Raw genomic sequence first — 14,970 nt, 5'->3', positions numbered from 1 at the left:
CACATAGTTCTCGTGTCATGGTTTTCAGCTCCATCAGGTCATTTAAGGACCTCTCTACACTGTTTATTCTAGTTAGCCATTCATCTAATCTTTTTTTCAAGGTTTTTAGCGTCTTTGAGATGGGTTCAAACATCCTCCTTTAGCTTGGAGAAGTTTGTTATTACCGATCGTCTGAAGCCTTCTTCTCTCAACTCGTCAAAGTCATTCTCTGTCCAGCTTTGTTCTGTTGCTGGTGAGGAACTGTGTTCCTTTGGAGGAGAAGAGGCACTCTGATTTTTAGCATTTTCAGTTTCTCTGCTCTGGTTTCTCCCCATCTTTGTGGTTTTATCTACCTTTGGTCTTTGATGATGGTGACGTACAGATGGGGTTTTGGAGTGGATGTCCTTTCTGTTTGTTAGTTTTCCTTCTAACAGTCAGGACTCTCAGCTGCAGGTCTGTTGGAGTTTGCTGGAGGTCCACTCCAGACCCTGTTTGCCTGGGTATCAGCAGCAGAGGCTGCAGAACAGCAAATATTGCAGAACGGCAAATGTTGCTGCCTGATCCTTCCTCTGGAAGCTTCATCTCAGAGGGGCACCCAGCTGTATGAGGTGTCAGTCAGCCCCTACTGAGAGGTGTCTCCCAGTTAGGCTACCTGGGAGTCAGGGACCCACTTGAGGAGGCAGTCTGTCCGTTCTCAGGTCTCAAACTCTGTGCTGGGAGAACCCCTACTCTCTAGAAAGCTGTCAGACAGGGACTTTTAAGTATGCAGAAGTTTCTGCTGCCTTTTGTTCAGCTATGCCCTGCCCCCAAAGGTGGAGTCTACAGAGGCAGGCAGGCCTCCTTGAGCTGCGGTGGGCTCCACCCAGCTCGAGCTTCTGGGACACTTTGTTTACCTACTCAAGCCTCTGCAATGGCAGATGCCCCTCCCCAAGCCTCGCTGCCACCTTGCAGTTCAATCTCAGACTGCTGTGCTAGCAGTTAGCAAGGCTCCGTGGGCATTGGACCCTCCGAGCCAGGCATAGGATATAATCTTCTGGTGTGCCATTTGCTAAGGCCGTTGGAAAAGTGCAGTATTTGGGTGGTAGTGTCCCGATTTTCCAGGTACCGTCTGTCATGGCTTCCCTTTGCTAGGAAAGGGAATTCCCCGACCCCTTGAGCTTCCTGGGTGAGGTGATGCCTGCCCTGGTCCGTGGGCTGCACCCACTGTCTGACAAGCCCCAGTAAGATGAACCCGATACCTCAGTTGGAAAGGCTGAAATCACCTGTCTTCTACATCACTTACGCTTGGAGCTGTAGACTGGAGCTGTTCCTATTCGGCCATCTTGGAACCTCCTAGGGCCCCTTTATTTTTTAGCATCCTGTAGTTAACTCAATTACAGAAGTTCTCACATAATATGATAAAAATTTTTATTGTCTGACTTATAGATCAGAAGAAGACAATGTTTAGTCAGATTCAATGACCACCAATATTTTCTTACCACAATATCTCCATTTATGTTATTAATTTTGACTGGTAGTACAAAATCTTAAAGTTGTTTATTCAGGAAACTTAATTAAGGACTACAAATCCTAAATTATCATATATCCAAAATATATAACTGTAGGCGTAGAGGTACATTACAGCCTAGCTGACCAGATGTCACATTTTTAAAAAATTGAATATAGTAAAAACTCTTCTCTTCTAGTATCCACTTGAAGTTTACAAGTCTCAGACCAGCTTGACTTCTTTTCCCATTGATTTTTCTTCCATATGATTCTAAGATTCTTTTTATAATCCTTCAGGTTCAGGTTCAGTTGTGCATCAAAAAAAGTATGATTTTTTTTTTTTTTTGAGACAGAGTCTCGCTCTGTTGCCCAGGCTGGAGTGCAGTGGCACAATCTTGGCTCACTGCAACCTCTGCCTCCCAGGTTCAAGCTATTCTCCTGCCTCAGCCTTCCAAGTAGCTGGGATTACAGGCACCCACCTCATGGCCGGCTAATTTTTTTGTATTTTTGATAGAGATGGGGTTTCACTATGTTGGCCAGGCTGGTTTCGAACTCCTGACCTCAAGTGATCCACCTGCCTTGGCCTCCCAAAGTGCTAGGATTACAGGCGTGAGCCACTGCGCCCAGCCAAAAATGTATAATCCTTGATGGGGGAATCATACAATGGAAAATAAACAGTGAACACTTTGAATCTAGACTTTCAACCTAACTTTCTTTCATGAAAGTTTTCTTCTGATGTATCTTTGTGTTTTCTTTTTTAGAAATATGAGTTATGTGAATGTATGATCTCTGCTGTCTGCTTTCCACATCTAGCATTTTTTTTCTGCAGTAGTTTTCATCTCTGATTATTCCAGCGTCATTTTATATGATCTTTCATAAGTTTGGTCTCTTTATCATTAATTTTATTTTCAGCAGTGTTGATTCTATCATTTGCTTTTTCTAAGATGCTTTTCCTTTTCTTAATGGTCTGCTCTCAGTTTATTTGAGAGCTGCTCTGCCAGCTCACTTATCATCTAATCTTATAATTATTTCATGTCTAATCTCTTATGTCATCAGTACCATGACTACTTTAATTTCTCTTAGAATATAGAAAATTTTACCTGAAAAATTCTCCCATTTCCTGAGGTAGTTCTTCCTCCAAAATATATCTGTCACGTGCTTTTACTTGTTAGTTCATCTCTGCCTCTCCCCCTGCTCTTGCTCCTTCCTCCCTGTGCCTGCCTTCCCATTTATTTTTGTAATAATGATCTCTACAGATAGGACCCATGTTCAATCCATTTTGCTATTTGCTGATTTCTCAACTTTGACTATAAGTTCGCCTAGTCAGGTCTGCTGATTTCCAAAGAGGAGTGAGCAAAATTCACCTGTTCAAAAATGGTTTTCATTATAAAAATAATACAAGATCATTCCAGAAATCTTAGAAAAGTCTAAAAGAGAAAATTTTAATCACTCGTAATCTTAAGATCCAGAAATAGGTTCTATTAACATTTTGGGATATTTCTTTCCAGTATTTTTTCATGCATGTGTATTATTTCCACAGTTGAGACAGGAATAGGTGTACCCTTGCATCATACTTTTCCACTCACGTTATCTGTAAGCATTATTCTACATTATCAAAAGTTTTTGAAAAATATTCCGTAAAACTGTTATACCCCCTCATGTGACTGCATCATCATTTACTTAACTGTTCCTCTAAATGTGTGAGAGAAAGCTGAAACAAAATTCCTGTGCCCACAACTGTCTCTTTATTGTTATCCTATTTATTGTTTTGTTTCTATGATAAAACATGGCTCTAAGTTCCTAAATTACTAAAAAAAAAGAAAGAAGAAAAAAAACCTGATCTTCTTTTCCTTTATAACTAAAAACTAAGAAAGAGATTTATGCCTTCAGCCAAGGCAGAGTAATTGGAACTGGATTTTGCCCTTCTGCAATAAATAACTAAAACACTGGACAAAACATGTGAAACAGCTGATATCAGACATTACATAATAGGTAGCAAAAGTCAGCAATCCCTGAGATATGAGGGAAAAAAATCAGGCAAGCAGGCTGGCCATATTCCCTGGCTTTCTATCTAGAGGCAATTTCTAGACTGCAATAGAACAATCTAAATGAGTTGAAGAGACAGTCCTCAGAGTTTTGGGATGCTGAAACAGTTGGAATTTGCACAGCAGAGTTCAGCACAGGAAAATGCTATGCAGAAGAAAAGCTCCAGATATCTGCATAGGGAATGTAATCTTTGGCTGAATAACAAATTGCATATGCAGAGTTGGGCAAAGAACAATACACATAATCTGGGAGATATAAGCATTCTGATATAGTCAAAACTGAAATACCTCAATGAACACCATGGGGATTCAGTAAAGAGCTTAGAAAGGTCCTAAAACGTAACATCTAGAAGGGCTAAAACAGACCTTGAATAATGGCTAATCTACATTCACCCTATCAAAGCTTAAAAATAAGCCTCATGCCACTGCACTCCAGCCTGGGCAACAGAGTGAGACTCCAGCACAGGAAAAAAAAAAAAAGCCTCAAAAAGATCAACCTGATCTGCAAGAAACTTAACCACTTGCCAAAATAAAATTTGACACCCTTAAAGGAAGTAAGAGAGACTCAATGTAATAATCACTACGTGCAGCATCCAATCATAACTTACTTGACTTGCAAAGAAGCAGGAAAATAGGACTCACAACCAGGGGAAAAAAATCAAACCATAGAAACAAAACCAGAAATGATGGAATTAGCAGACAAGGACCTTAAATAAGCTGACTTCTGCTTCTGTGAAGATGGAGATGTACTTTTCCCTATCCCTCTTCATATGTACAATTTAAAACCTCTGGAAATTATATATAAAACAAACATCAGGAGATCCTGAAAAGTAGAAAGAAGGAAAAACAGCTAGACCCGTTCAAGACCTGAAGAACAACAGGATGGTGAGGTTCCCTCCTGTGGGATTGATTTTTTTTTTTTTTTTTAAATTTTCAGAGACAGGGTATTGCTTTGTTGCCCAGGCTGGAGTACAGTGACACAATCATGGCTCACTGCAGCCTCTACCTCCTGGCCTTGTGTGAGCCTCCTGCCTCAGCTTCCCAAGTAGCTTGGAGGACAGGTACACACCACAATGCCTGGCTAATTTTAAAAAAAAAATTTTTTTGTAAAGATGGGCTGCTATGCTAAAAAAAAAAAAAATTTTTTTTGTAAAGATGGGCTCACTATGTTGCTCAGGCTGGTCTCAAACTCTTGGCCTCAAGCAATTCTCCCATGTTGGCCTGCCAAAGCACTGGGATTACAAGTGTGAGCCACAGGGTTTATCTTTGACTTATATATCCCAGACTTAGAGCTAAAGAAGCCAGCAACCCAGAAATGCTGATGGAAACATACAAATGAGGCCCCCATAAAAGTCTGTTCTCTTTAGCCAAAGGAGCAGGAAAAGGGCAACTTAACAAAACATAAAACTTTTAGACAATAACTGTCCTAACTAAAGCAAATACCACAGAGAAAAACTGTAGCTCCACCTCCCCAAACGTGCAGGCAAAGGCTAAGGGAAGCCTAGAATTCCACCCTCATAAGGCTGTCACGAGGAATCCCAACACCACTGCCAGGGTGATGTCACAGAAGGCCAAGTAGGAAGTGGGACTTTCATCCCAGCCAACCAGTAATGAGCATCCTCCTCCCACAATGATATCAGTGGAGATCACATGGGAGTCAGAACCCTCTTTCCAGCAGTAACAGGTAACAAGGAGCACACCCCAAACCACAGCTCAGGTATCAATGGAGGCTGAATAGTGAACCTGGATTTCTAGCTGTATCTGGTAGTAAAGGAAGCAAGCAGTGCCTCCCCTTCTCTTGACAGAATGTCTAAAAAGAGCTAACTAAAACAGAAAGTTCAAATAAGATCCAGAAACAGAATAACAATCTATTTTGTAGAATGAGATGTTGCCCAATTTGAAAAAAGAGAAGATAAGGCCAGGCGCAGTGGCTAACACCTGTAATCTCCACATTTTGGGAGGCTGAGGTGGGCAGATCACCTGAGGTCAGGAGTTCGAGACCAGCCTGGGAAACATGGTGAAACCCCATCTCTACCAAAAATACAAAAATTAGCTGGGCGTGGTAGCACGTGCCTGTAATCCCAGCTACTCGGGAGGCTGAGGAATGAGAATCACTTGAACCCAGGAGGCAGATGTTGCAGTGAGCCAAGATCGTGCCACTGCACTCCAGCCTGGGTGACAGAGCAAGACTCCATCTCAATCAATCAATCAGTCAATCAATAAAATAAACACATGAAAAGATACTCAATATCATTAATCATTTGGGAAATGCAAATCAAAACCATAATGAGACATCACTTCACACCCACTGGGATGGTTATTATCAAAAAAAAAAAAAAGGAAAAAGAAAATAAGTGTTGGGGAAAATGCAGAGAAATTGGAATGCTTATGTATTGCTGATGGGAACATAACATGGTACAGCCACTATGGAAAACAGTATGGCAGTTCCTCAAGAAATTAAACATATCATTACCATAAGATATAGCAATTTCAGTTCTGGGTATGTACACAAAAGAATTGAAAGCAGGGATTCAAATAGATATTTGTACACAAATGTTCGAAGCAGCAATATTCATAATAGTTAAAAGGTAGAAACAACCCAAATTCTATTGACAGGTGAATGGATAAACAAAATGTGGCATATCCTTACAATGGAATATTATTATGACATAAAAAGGATTAGAATTCTGACACGTTACAACATGCATAAACCTTGGAGACACTGTGCTAAGTGAAATAAGCTAGAAAGAAAAAGACAAATATTAGGTAATTCCACTTACATGAAGTATCTAGAAAAGACAAATTCACAGAGGCAGATAGCAGAATGGTGGTAAGCAGGGTTGGGAAAGGGGGACAATGGGTGGTTATCATTTAGTGAGTACAAAGTTTCAGTTTGATAAGATGAAAAATTCTGGAGATGAATCATGGTGGTGCTTGTACAACAATGTGAATGCACTTAATGCCACTGAACTGTACACTTAAAAATCATTCAAATAGGCCAGGTGTGGTGACTCTTGCCTGTAATCCCAACACTTTGGGAGGTGGAGGCAGGCAAATCACTTGAGCCCAGGAGTTTGAGACCAGAGTGAAACTCTGTCTCTACAAAAAAAACAAAAATTAGCTGGGCATGGTGGAATATGCCTATAGTCCCAGCTACTCAGGAGGCTGGGGCAGGAGGATCACCTGAGCCTGGGGAGGTTGAGGCTGCAGTAAGCTATGATTGTGCCACTGCACTCCAGCCTGGGCAACAGAGTGAGACCCTGTCTCAAAATGTAAATAACTAAATCATTAAAAAAGTAATTTTTGTTATGTATATTGTGCCACAATAAAAAATTTGGTTAAAACATTAAGATTCAAAGTCGCATGACAAATTATGAAAATGTCAGTTTCCACTGTAAATCACTTATACGAAAAATCAGGAAGATCTGAAACTGAATGTAAAGAAATGGCAACATCAAGATGGCAGAGACGTTAGAATTATCTGATAAAGATTTTAAAGCAGTCATGATAACAATATTTCAAGAGATGGTTACAAATACACTTGAAAAGAAAGAGCAATACTACTCAATAGACTTCTCAAAAGAAGACATTTATGCAGCCAAAAAACACATGAAGAAATGCTCCTCATCACTGGCCATCAGAGAAATGCAAATCAAAACCACAGTGAGATACCATCTCACACCAGTTAGAATGGCCATCATTAAAAAATCAGGAAACAACAGGTGCTGGAGAGGATGTGGAGAAATAGGAACACTTTTACACTGTTGGTGGGACTGTCAACTAGTTCAACCATTGTGGAAGTCAGTGTGGCGATTCCTCAGGGATCTAGAACTAGAAATACCATTTGACCCAGCCATCCCACTGCTGGGTATATACCCAAAGGACTATAAATCATGCTGCTATAAAGACACATGCACACGTATGTTTATTGCGGCACTATTCACAATAGCAAAGAGTTGGAACCAACCCAAATGTCCAACAACGATAGACTGGATTAAGAAAATGTGGCACATATACACCATGGAATACTATGCAGCCATAAAAAATGATGAGTTCGTGTCCTTTGTAGGGACATGGATGAAACTGGAAAACATCATTCTCAGTAAACTATCGCAAGGACAAAAAACCAAACACCGCATGTTCTCACTCATAGGTGGGAATTGAACAATGAGAACTCATGGACACAGGAAGGGGAACATCACACTCCGGGGACTGTTGTGGGGTGGGGGGAGGGGGGAGGGACAGCATTAGGAGATACATCTAATGCTAAATGACGAGTTAATGGGTGCAGGAAATCAACATGGCACATGGATACATATGTAACAAACCTGCACATTGTGCACACGTACCCTAAAACCCTAAAGTATAATAAAAAAAAAAATAATAATAATTAAAAAAAAAAAAAAAAAAAAGAAGTTCCATTCACAAGCAGTATTTAACTACTGTAAATCTGGCCAGGTATGGTGGCTAATACCTGTACTCCCAGCACTTTGGGAGGCCAAGGCAGGCAGTTCACTTGAGGTCAGGAGTTTGGGACCAGCCTGGCCAAAATGGTGAAACCCCATCTCTACAAAAAATACAAAAATTAGCCTGGTGTGGTGGTGTGCACTTGTAGTCCCAGCTACTCAGGAGGCTAAGGCAGGAAAAACGCTTGAACCTGGGAGGCAGAGGTTGCAGTGAGCCAATATTGTACCACTGCACTCTAGCCTGGGTGACAGAGCAAGACTCTGTCTCAAAATAAATAAATAAATAAAATAATTATTATAAATCTGTATGCAACTTATAACATAGCCTCCAAATATGTAAGGCAAATGACAGAATTACAAGAAAAAAAGACAAATTCACAATTATAGTGAGAGATGTTTCCAATAAGTCTCTCAGTAATTGACAGGAAAAAAATATGAGAATAAAGATTTGAACAGCATAATTAACAAACCTACACAATAATACAAAATAACTGAAGAGTACTCACTATTTTGAAGAAATATTTTAAAGAAAATATTTACAAAAATTATCCACATGTTGGGCCATAAAGCAGGCTTTACTAAGAGCTTATACAAGTTTTTTTATTTTTCAATATCCCAAGCAACAAACCACAAGCTTCTGTGGTGAATTACAAACTTGTAACTATTTGGTTTATAGAGAACATTTTTTAAAATGAATTTTGCAATGTACTTTTTCCTCAACAAATTTCTATCTTGTTTATAATAATTTCTTTTTATTAAACTAAGATTCTCAATTTGTTTTAAGATTGACTTTTGCTATACCTTTCTCTCAGCTAGGCCAGAATGAAGAAGTAACACTAGCATCTGTGAAGAGGCAAAATGTCACTTAAGTTAATATTAAACTATCTTTCCTTACAAAAGAAACTTTATATGCCCAAACAGAAAAGCTTCAGAGAAACCAGCTCTAGTTTTGATTTCAGTGATGTTTTGTCATATATGAAAAGTCTCTTGAATAAATTAGACATTTTAGACCTTTTCTCATCTAATCTGATATTTAGTTTCCTGGGAAGTTCAGTCCATGTTCAACTTTAAATTGTATATTATACCTCTCAGTTCATGTTCACTTTCAAATTGTTACTATTCATTTTGCCTATTAATACTGCTATTATATATTGAAGTATGACAAATTACTGGCCAAAGAAAACAACAACAAAATATTTGGAGGAAAAAAAAAAAGTACAGCTACAAAGTTTCTCCCTCAGAACCCCTTAACTTGTTTCTTTCTGAGACTTCTCTTTTTATATTTTGTGTATTTTATGCTATATGAAGACACTATTTTTAGCACCTATTTTTCCTAGCTTCCTCTTTATATTTTGGTATCTGTGTATACCATATTACTTTGGATTCCTAGCATGGAGAAAACGTTGCAAGTCTATGTTCTCCCTAAATGCAAAGCGTGAATATAAAGGGAAAAAAATTACTAACAGCATAAATCTTCCAAAAGTACTTTTCCTACATCTATAAATATCTCCGAGAAATTAAAATCCTTGGGAACCTAAAATTGGTCAAGGAAACAGATGTTTGAATTCTCCTAAGTATAGCATAGGGAATAAAGTTTGGCACCAACAATAATTCCAACCAAAGTACACGTCAAAAAGATTGTCTGATTATGCCTTTAGAATGTCTGAAGGTAAAATATTTTAACACTTCTTGGGTAAGAATTTTTAAGGTTTCAATTTTTAAAAAATACTTTATCCTTTATTCAGATTCATTGATGTGCATGGGAAGAAAGTATTTATCTAAAATTGTGGGAATTATATTTTGGCAAATTTTGCTTTCTCTTATAGGGATTTTTTATATATTTTACACCCTCAACTAGATTATAAATAATGTGCCAGAAAAACAGCTTAGTTCATAATTCTATTATCCATTATGCCTAATGCAACACATTGTACATAGTAGGTTCTCAATAAATATTGGCAGAATGTGAAATCATTAAATAATCATGTAAAATATTACTTAAAATTAATAGTAAAAAAGGAGGCTGTTTTATTCTTAATCATATTGTAATGAAGACTATTTTAAACTCTATGCAGTGATGATACACACAAATATTTAAACTATTTATGTGCCTCAACTTGACATAATTTCATAACTTGATGGCAATCACATTTAAATATATTAGAATATTTTTGTAATAATGCTATTCTAGAATAGCAACTTTAATAGCTGGGAAAACATGTTAATAATGGCCATTAACCTGAAGGAAACAGGGAACATTAAACATTTTTTTCAGAAATAAATGTATAAGTTTAAATCTTCCACTATAATATTTATGAGCATACCTCAATTTAAAATTTATAAAATGCAAACTACTCAATGTTTCAGTTAGAGAATAATTTAGACTATATTTTGTAATTTTTTCAGTGTACACATGGATGAATACTATATCAAAAGATTCTTTTCTCCTTTAGTGTCTTTGACTATTACTATCTAGAGAAGAGGTTTTGCCATGTTGCCCTGGCTAGTCTTTTTTTTTTTTTTTGAGACGGAGTCTCGCCCTGTCACTCAGGCTGGAGTGCAGTGGCACGATCTCGGCTCTCTGCAACCTCTGCCTCCAGGGTTCAAATGATTCTCCTGCCTCAGCCTCCCCAGTAGCTGGGATTACAGGTGCATGCCACCACACCCAGCTAATTTTTGTATCTTTAATAGAGACGGGGTTTCACCATGTTGGTCAGGCTGGTCTTGAACCCTGACCTTCTGATCCGCCCACCTTGGCCTCCCAAAGTGCTGGGATTACAGGCCTGAGCCACCGTGACTATTACTATATAAATGCCAAAATAAATTCTGCTTGAATGCCAAGACCAAGACAATCCTACTAAAGCCCTTGATTATCAGTAAGTATGATCTTAGTCAGTAAACACAAATAAATGATTTGTTTTTACCTTCAAGACTGCTATGAATGGTACAAAGTTAGCTCTTTGGAGTCCATTTTTATAGAGATCTGAAAGAAAAAAATGATATTAGTTTTTTATTTAGCCTAAATCATGATGTTAATTTATCGTTTAGCCTGGCAAATAAAGCTTTCTACTGATTAAAAAAAAGATAAAGGAGCAAAAAGAAAAAAAGACCAAAATTGATTTCTCTTCGGGTCCTACACACACTTTATTATAATTTTAATAAAAGAAAAAAATTAACAGCCACAGAAAGAAGATCAAAAGGTATTCAATCAAATTAGCTTTAAACTGTAATAAGAGGCAATAAAAGAATTTGGAAGGTATCACTTCTAAAATTCAAAATCAATAACCCAATATGAGAAGATTAGATATGTAAAAGCATTTAATACTTGAATATATAGAATTCTACTAGGAAAAAAAATTCTCTCCTTTTCTCAATCTATAATAAAAATTCTTAGTAAAGAACTTGGACGGGCTCAGTAGCTCATGCCTGTAATCCCAGCACTTTGGGGAGGCCACTTGAGGTCAGGAGTTCGAGATCAGCCCGGCCAACATGGTGAAACCCCAACTCTACCAAAAATACAAAAATACAAAAATTAGCCAGACATGGTGATGGGAACTGTAAGCCCAACTACTCAGAGGGTGAGGGAGGAGAATCGCTTGAACCAGGGAGGTGGAAGTTACAGTTAGCCAAGATCACACCACTGCACTTCAGCCTGGGTGACAGAGCGAGACTGTCTCAAAAAAAAAAGAAAAAAAGAATTAAACATTGTGTAATAAGATTAGCCTTTTTAGAAAATACATCAATAGAACTGCTCATGTATTTGCATTATATATATTTGCATTATATATAAATATATATTTATATATAATATATTATATATTATATATATTTTTATAATTTATAATATAGATTATATATAATACAATATATAATATATTATAGATTATATATAATACAATATATAATATATTATAGATTATATATAATACAATATATAATACATTATAGATTATATATAATACAATATATAATATATGATAGATTATATATAATACAATATATAATATATTATAGATTATATATAATACAATATATAATATATTATAGATTATATATAATACAATATATAATATATTATATATTATAATATATTATAGATTATATATAATACAATATATAATATATTATATATTATATATAATACAATATATAATATATTATATATTATATATAATACAATATATAATATTATATTATATATAATACAATATATATTATATTATATATAAAATATATATTTATATATAATGCAAATTATATTATATATTTGATATCAAGGTTTTAAAAAGTCATTTTAAATGAAATTGCCTAAAAATTAAAACTCCATTCTTTGAAGGACAAAAACCATATAATAATTTCAGTTGATGCTGAAAAATTATCTGATAAAGCTCCATATCCCTTCATAATAAAAACCCTCAAAAAACTAGGTATAGAAATAACAGACCTCAACATAATAAAAACTATATATGACAGACCCACAGCTAGTATCATATGAAATGGGGGAAAACTGAAAGCCTTTTCTCTTAGATCTGGAACATGACAAATTATGCCCACTTTCACCATTGTTATTCAACATAGTACTAGATGTCTGAGCTAAAGCAATCAGATGAGAAAGAAATAAAGGGCTTCCAAATTGGAAAGGAAAGGGGAACAGTCAAATTATCCTTGTTTGCAGGTGATACAAGCTTATATTTGGAAAAATCTAAAGATTCCACAAGAGGGCTGGGCATAGTGGCTCACACCTGTAATCCTAGCACTTTGGGAGGCCAAGCCAGGTGGATCCCTTGAGTCCAGGAGGTCAGGACCAGCCTGAGCAACATGGCAAAATCCCATCTCTACAAAAAATACAAAAATTAGCCAGGTGTAGTGGCATGTGCCTGTAGCCCCAGCTACTTAGGAAGTTGAGGTGGAAGGATCACTTGAGCCTGGGAGGCAGAGGCTGCAGTGGGCCAAGATCTTGCCACTGCACTCCAGCCTGGGCAACAGAGTGAGACCTTATCTCAAAAAAAAAAAAAAAAAAGAGATACTTCCACACCCCACCCCAGACTCCCCAGTAGCTGGGACTATAGGCACACGACACCATGCCCAGTATTTAAAAAAAAAAAAAAAAAAAAAAAGGAAAACTATTAGAACTGATAAATTCAGTAAAGTTGCAGGACGCAAAATCAACATAACAAAAATCGTAGCATTTATATATGCCAGCAGTAAACAATATGAAAAACAAATTTAAAAAGTAATCCCATTTACAACAGTCACAAATAAAATCAAATACCTAGGAATTAACCAAAGAAGTGAAAGATGGCCGGGCACCGTGGCTCATGCCTGTAATCCCAGCACTTTGGGAGGCCGAGGCAAGCGGATCACGAGGTCAAGAGATCGAGACCATCCTGGCAAACATGGTGAAACCCTGTCTCTACAAAAAATACAAAAATTAGTGGGGTGTGGTGGCACACACCTGTAGTCCCAGCTACTCAGGAGGCTGAGGCAGGGAAATCACTTGAACCCAGGAGGCGGAGGTTGCAGTGAGTTGAGATCGTGCCACTGCACTCCAGCCTGGCGACAGAGTGAGACTCTGTCTCAAAACAAACAAACAAACAAACAAAAAAGAAGTGACAGATCTTTGCAATAGAAACTATAAAACATTGATGAAAGAAATTAAAGACGGCACAAACACAAAAATAGAAAGCTATTCCGTATTCATGGATTGGAAGAATCAATATTGTTAAAATGCTCATACTACCCAAAGCAATCTACAGATTCAATGCAATCCCCACCAAAATCACAATGCCATTCTTCACAGAAATAGAAAAAGCAATCCTAAAATTTATATGGAATCAGAAAAGATCCAAAATAGCCAAAGCTCTCCTGAGTAAAAATAACAAAACTGCAGAAATCACAATACCTGACTTCACACTATACTACAAAACTATAGACAAAAACAGCATGGTACGGGCACAAAAACAGACACATAGACCAACGGAACAAAATAGAGAACCCGGAAACAAATCCACATACCTACAGTGAACACATTTTTGACAAAGGTGCCAAGAACACACATTGGGGAAAAGACCATCTCTTCATTAAATGGTGCTGGAAAAACTGGATATCCATATGCAGAAGAATGAGACTAGACCCCTATCTCACCTTATAGAAAAATAAAATAAAAACAAATTTAAGGCTTAAATCTAAGACCTCAAATTATGAAACTACTGTAAGAAAACATTGGGGAAACTCTCCAGGACATTGGTCTGAGCAAAAATTTCTTGAGTCATACTTCACAAGCACAGACAACCAAAGCAAAAATGAACAAATGGGATCACATCAAGTTAAAAAGCTTCTGCACAGCAAAGGAAACAGCTGGCAAAGTGAAGAGACAACCCACAGAATGGGTGAAAATATTTGCAAACTACCCATCTGACAAGGGATTAATAACCAGAATATATAAGAAGCTCAAACAACTCTATAGGGAAAAAATCTAATAAATCCGATTAAAAGATGGGCAAAAGATTTGAATAAACATTCTTAAAAGAAGACATACAAATAGCAAACAGGCATAAGAAAAAGTGCTCAACATCATTGATCATAAGAGAAATGCAAATCAAAACTACAATGAAGTATCATCTCACCCCAGTTAAAATGGCTTTTATCCAGACAGGGAATAACAAACACTGCTGAGGATGCAGAGAAAAGGGAACCCTCAATACTCTATTGGTGGGAATGTAAATTAGTACAACCACTATGGAGATCAGTTTGCAGGTTCCTCAAAACACTGAAAAAAGAGCTACTACATGATCCAGCAATCTCACTGCTGTGTATATATCCAAAAGAAAGGAAATCAGTACATCAAAGATGTATCAGCACACTCATGTTTGTTACAGCACTGTTCACAATAACCAAGATTTTGATGCAACCTAAGTGTCCATCAACAGATGAATGGATAAAGAAAATGTGTTATTTATACACAACGGAGTACTATTCTGCCATAAAAAAGAATG

At 37.1% G+C, this 14,970-nt stretch overlaps 1 protein-coding gene across 6 annotated transcripts in view; it reads right to left on the bottom strand.

The window, feature by feature from the left end:
* The window catches only part of AFG1L (AFG1 like ATPase), a 237,418-nt gene that overhangs the window by 114,512 nt on the left and 107,936 nt on the right, over positions 1-14,970 (bottom strand). For 5 of the 6 annotated variants that reach the window (XM_055260677.2, XM_055260662.2, XM_055260685.2 and 2 more), the window contains exon 7: positions 10,900-10,958. The exons of the other annotated variant lie outside the window; for it this stretch is intronic. In XM_055260677.2, coding sequence (XP_055116652.2) covers positions 10,900-10,958 — 59 coding nt within the window. The remainder of the gene's footprint in view (positions 1-10,899; positions 10,959-14,970) is intronic. 6 annotated transcript variants of the gene reach the window in all.

Source organism: Symphalangus syndactylus, chromosome 2, assembly GCF_028878055.3.
Source record: "Symphalangus syndactylus isolate Jambi chromosome 2, NHGRI_mSymSyn1-v2.1_pri, whole genome shotgun sequence".
In the NCBI taxonomy this organism is placed as follows: Eukaryota; Metazoa; Chordata; class Mammalia; order Primates; family Hylobatidae; genus Symphalangus; species Symphalangus syndactylus.
Note: the sequence above shows the minus strand (reverse complement) of the source record. Positions and strands in the feature narration are given on the sequence as shown.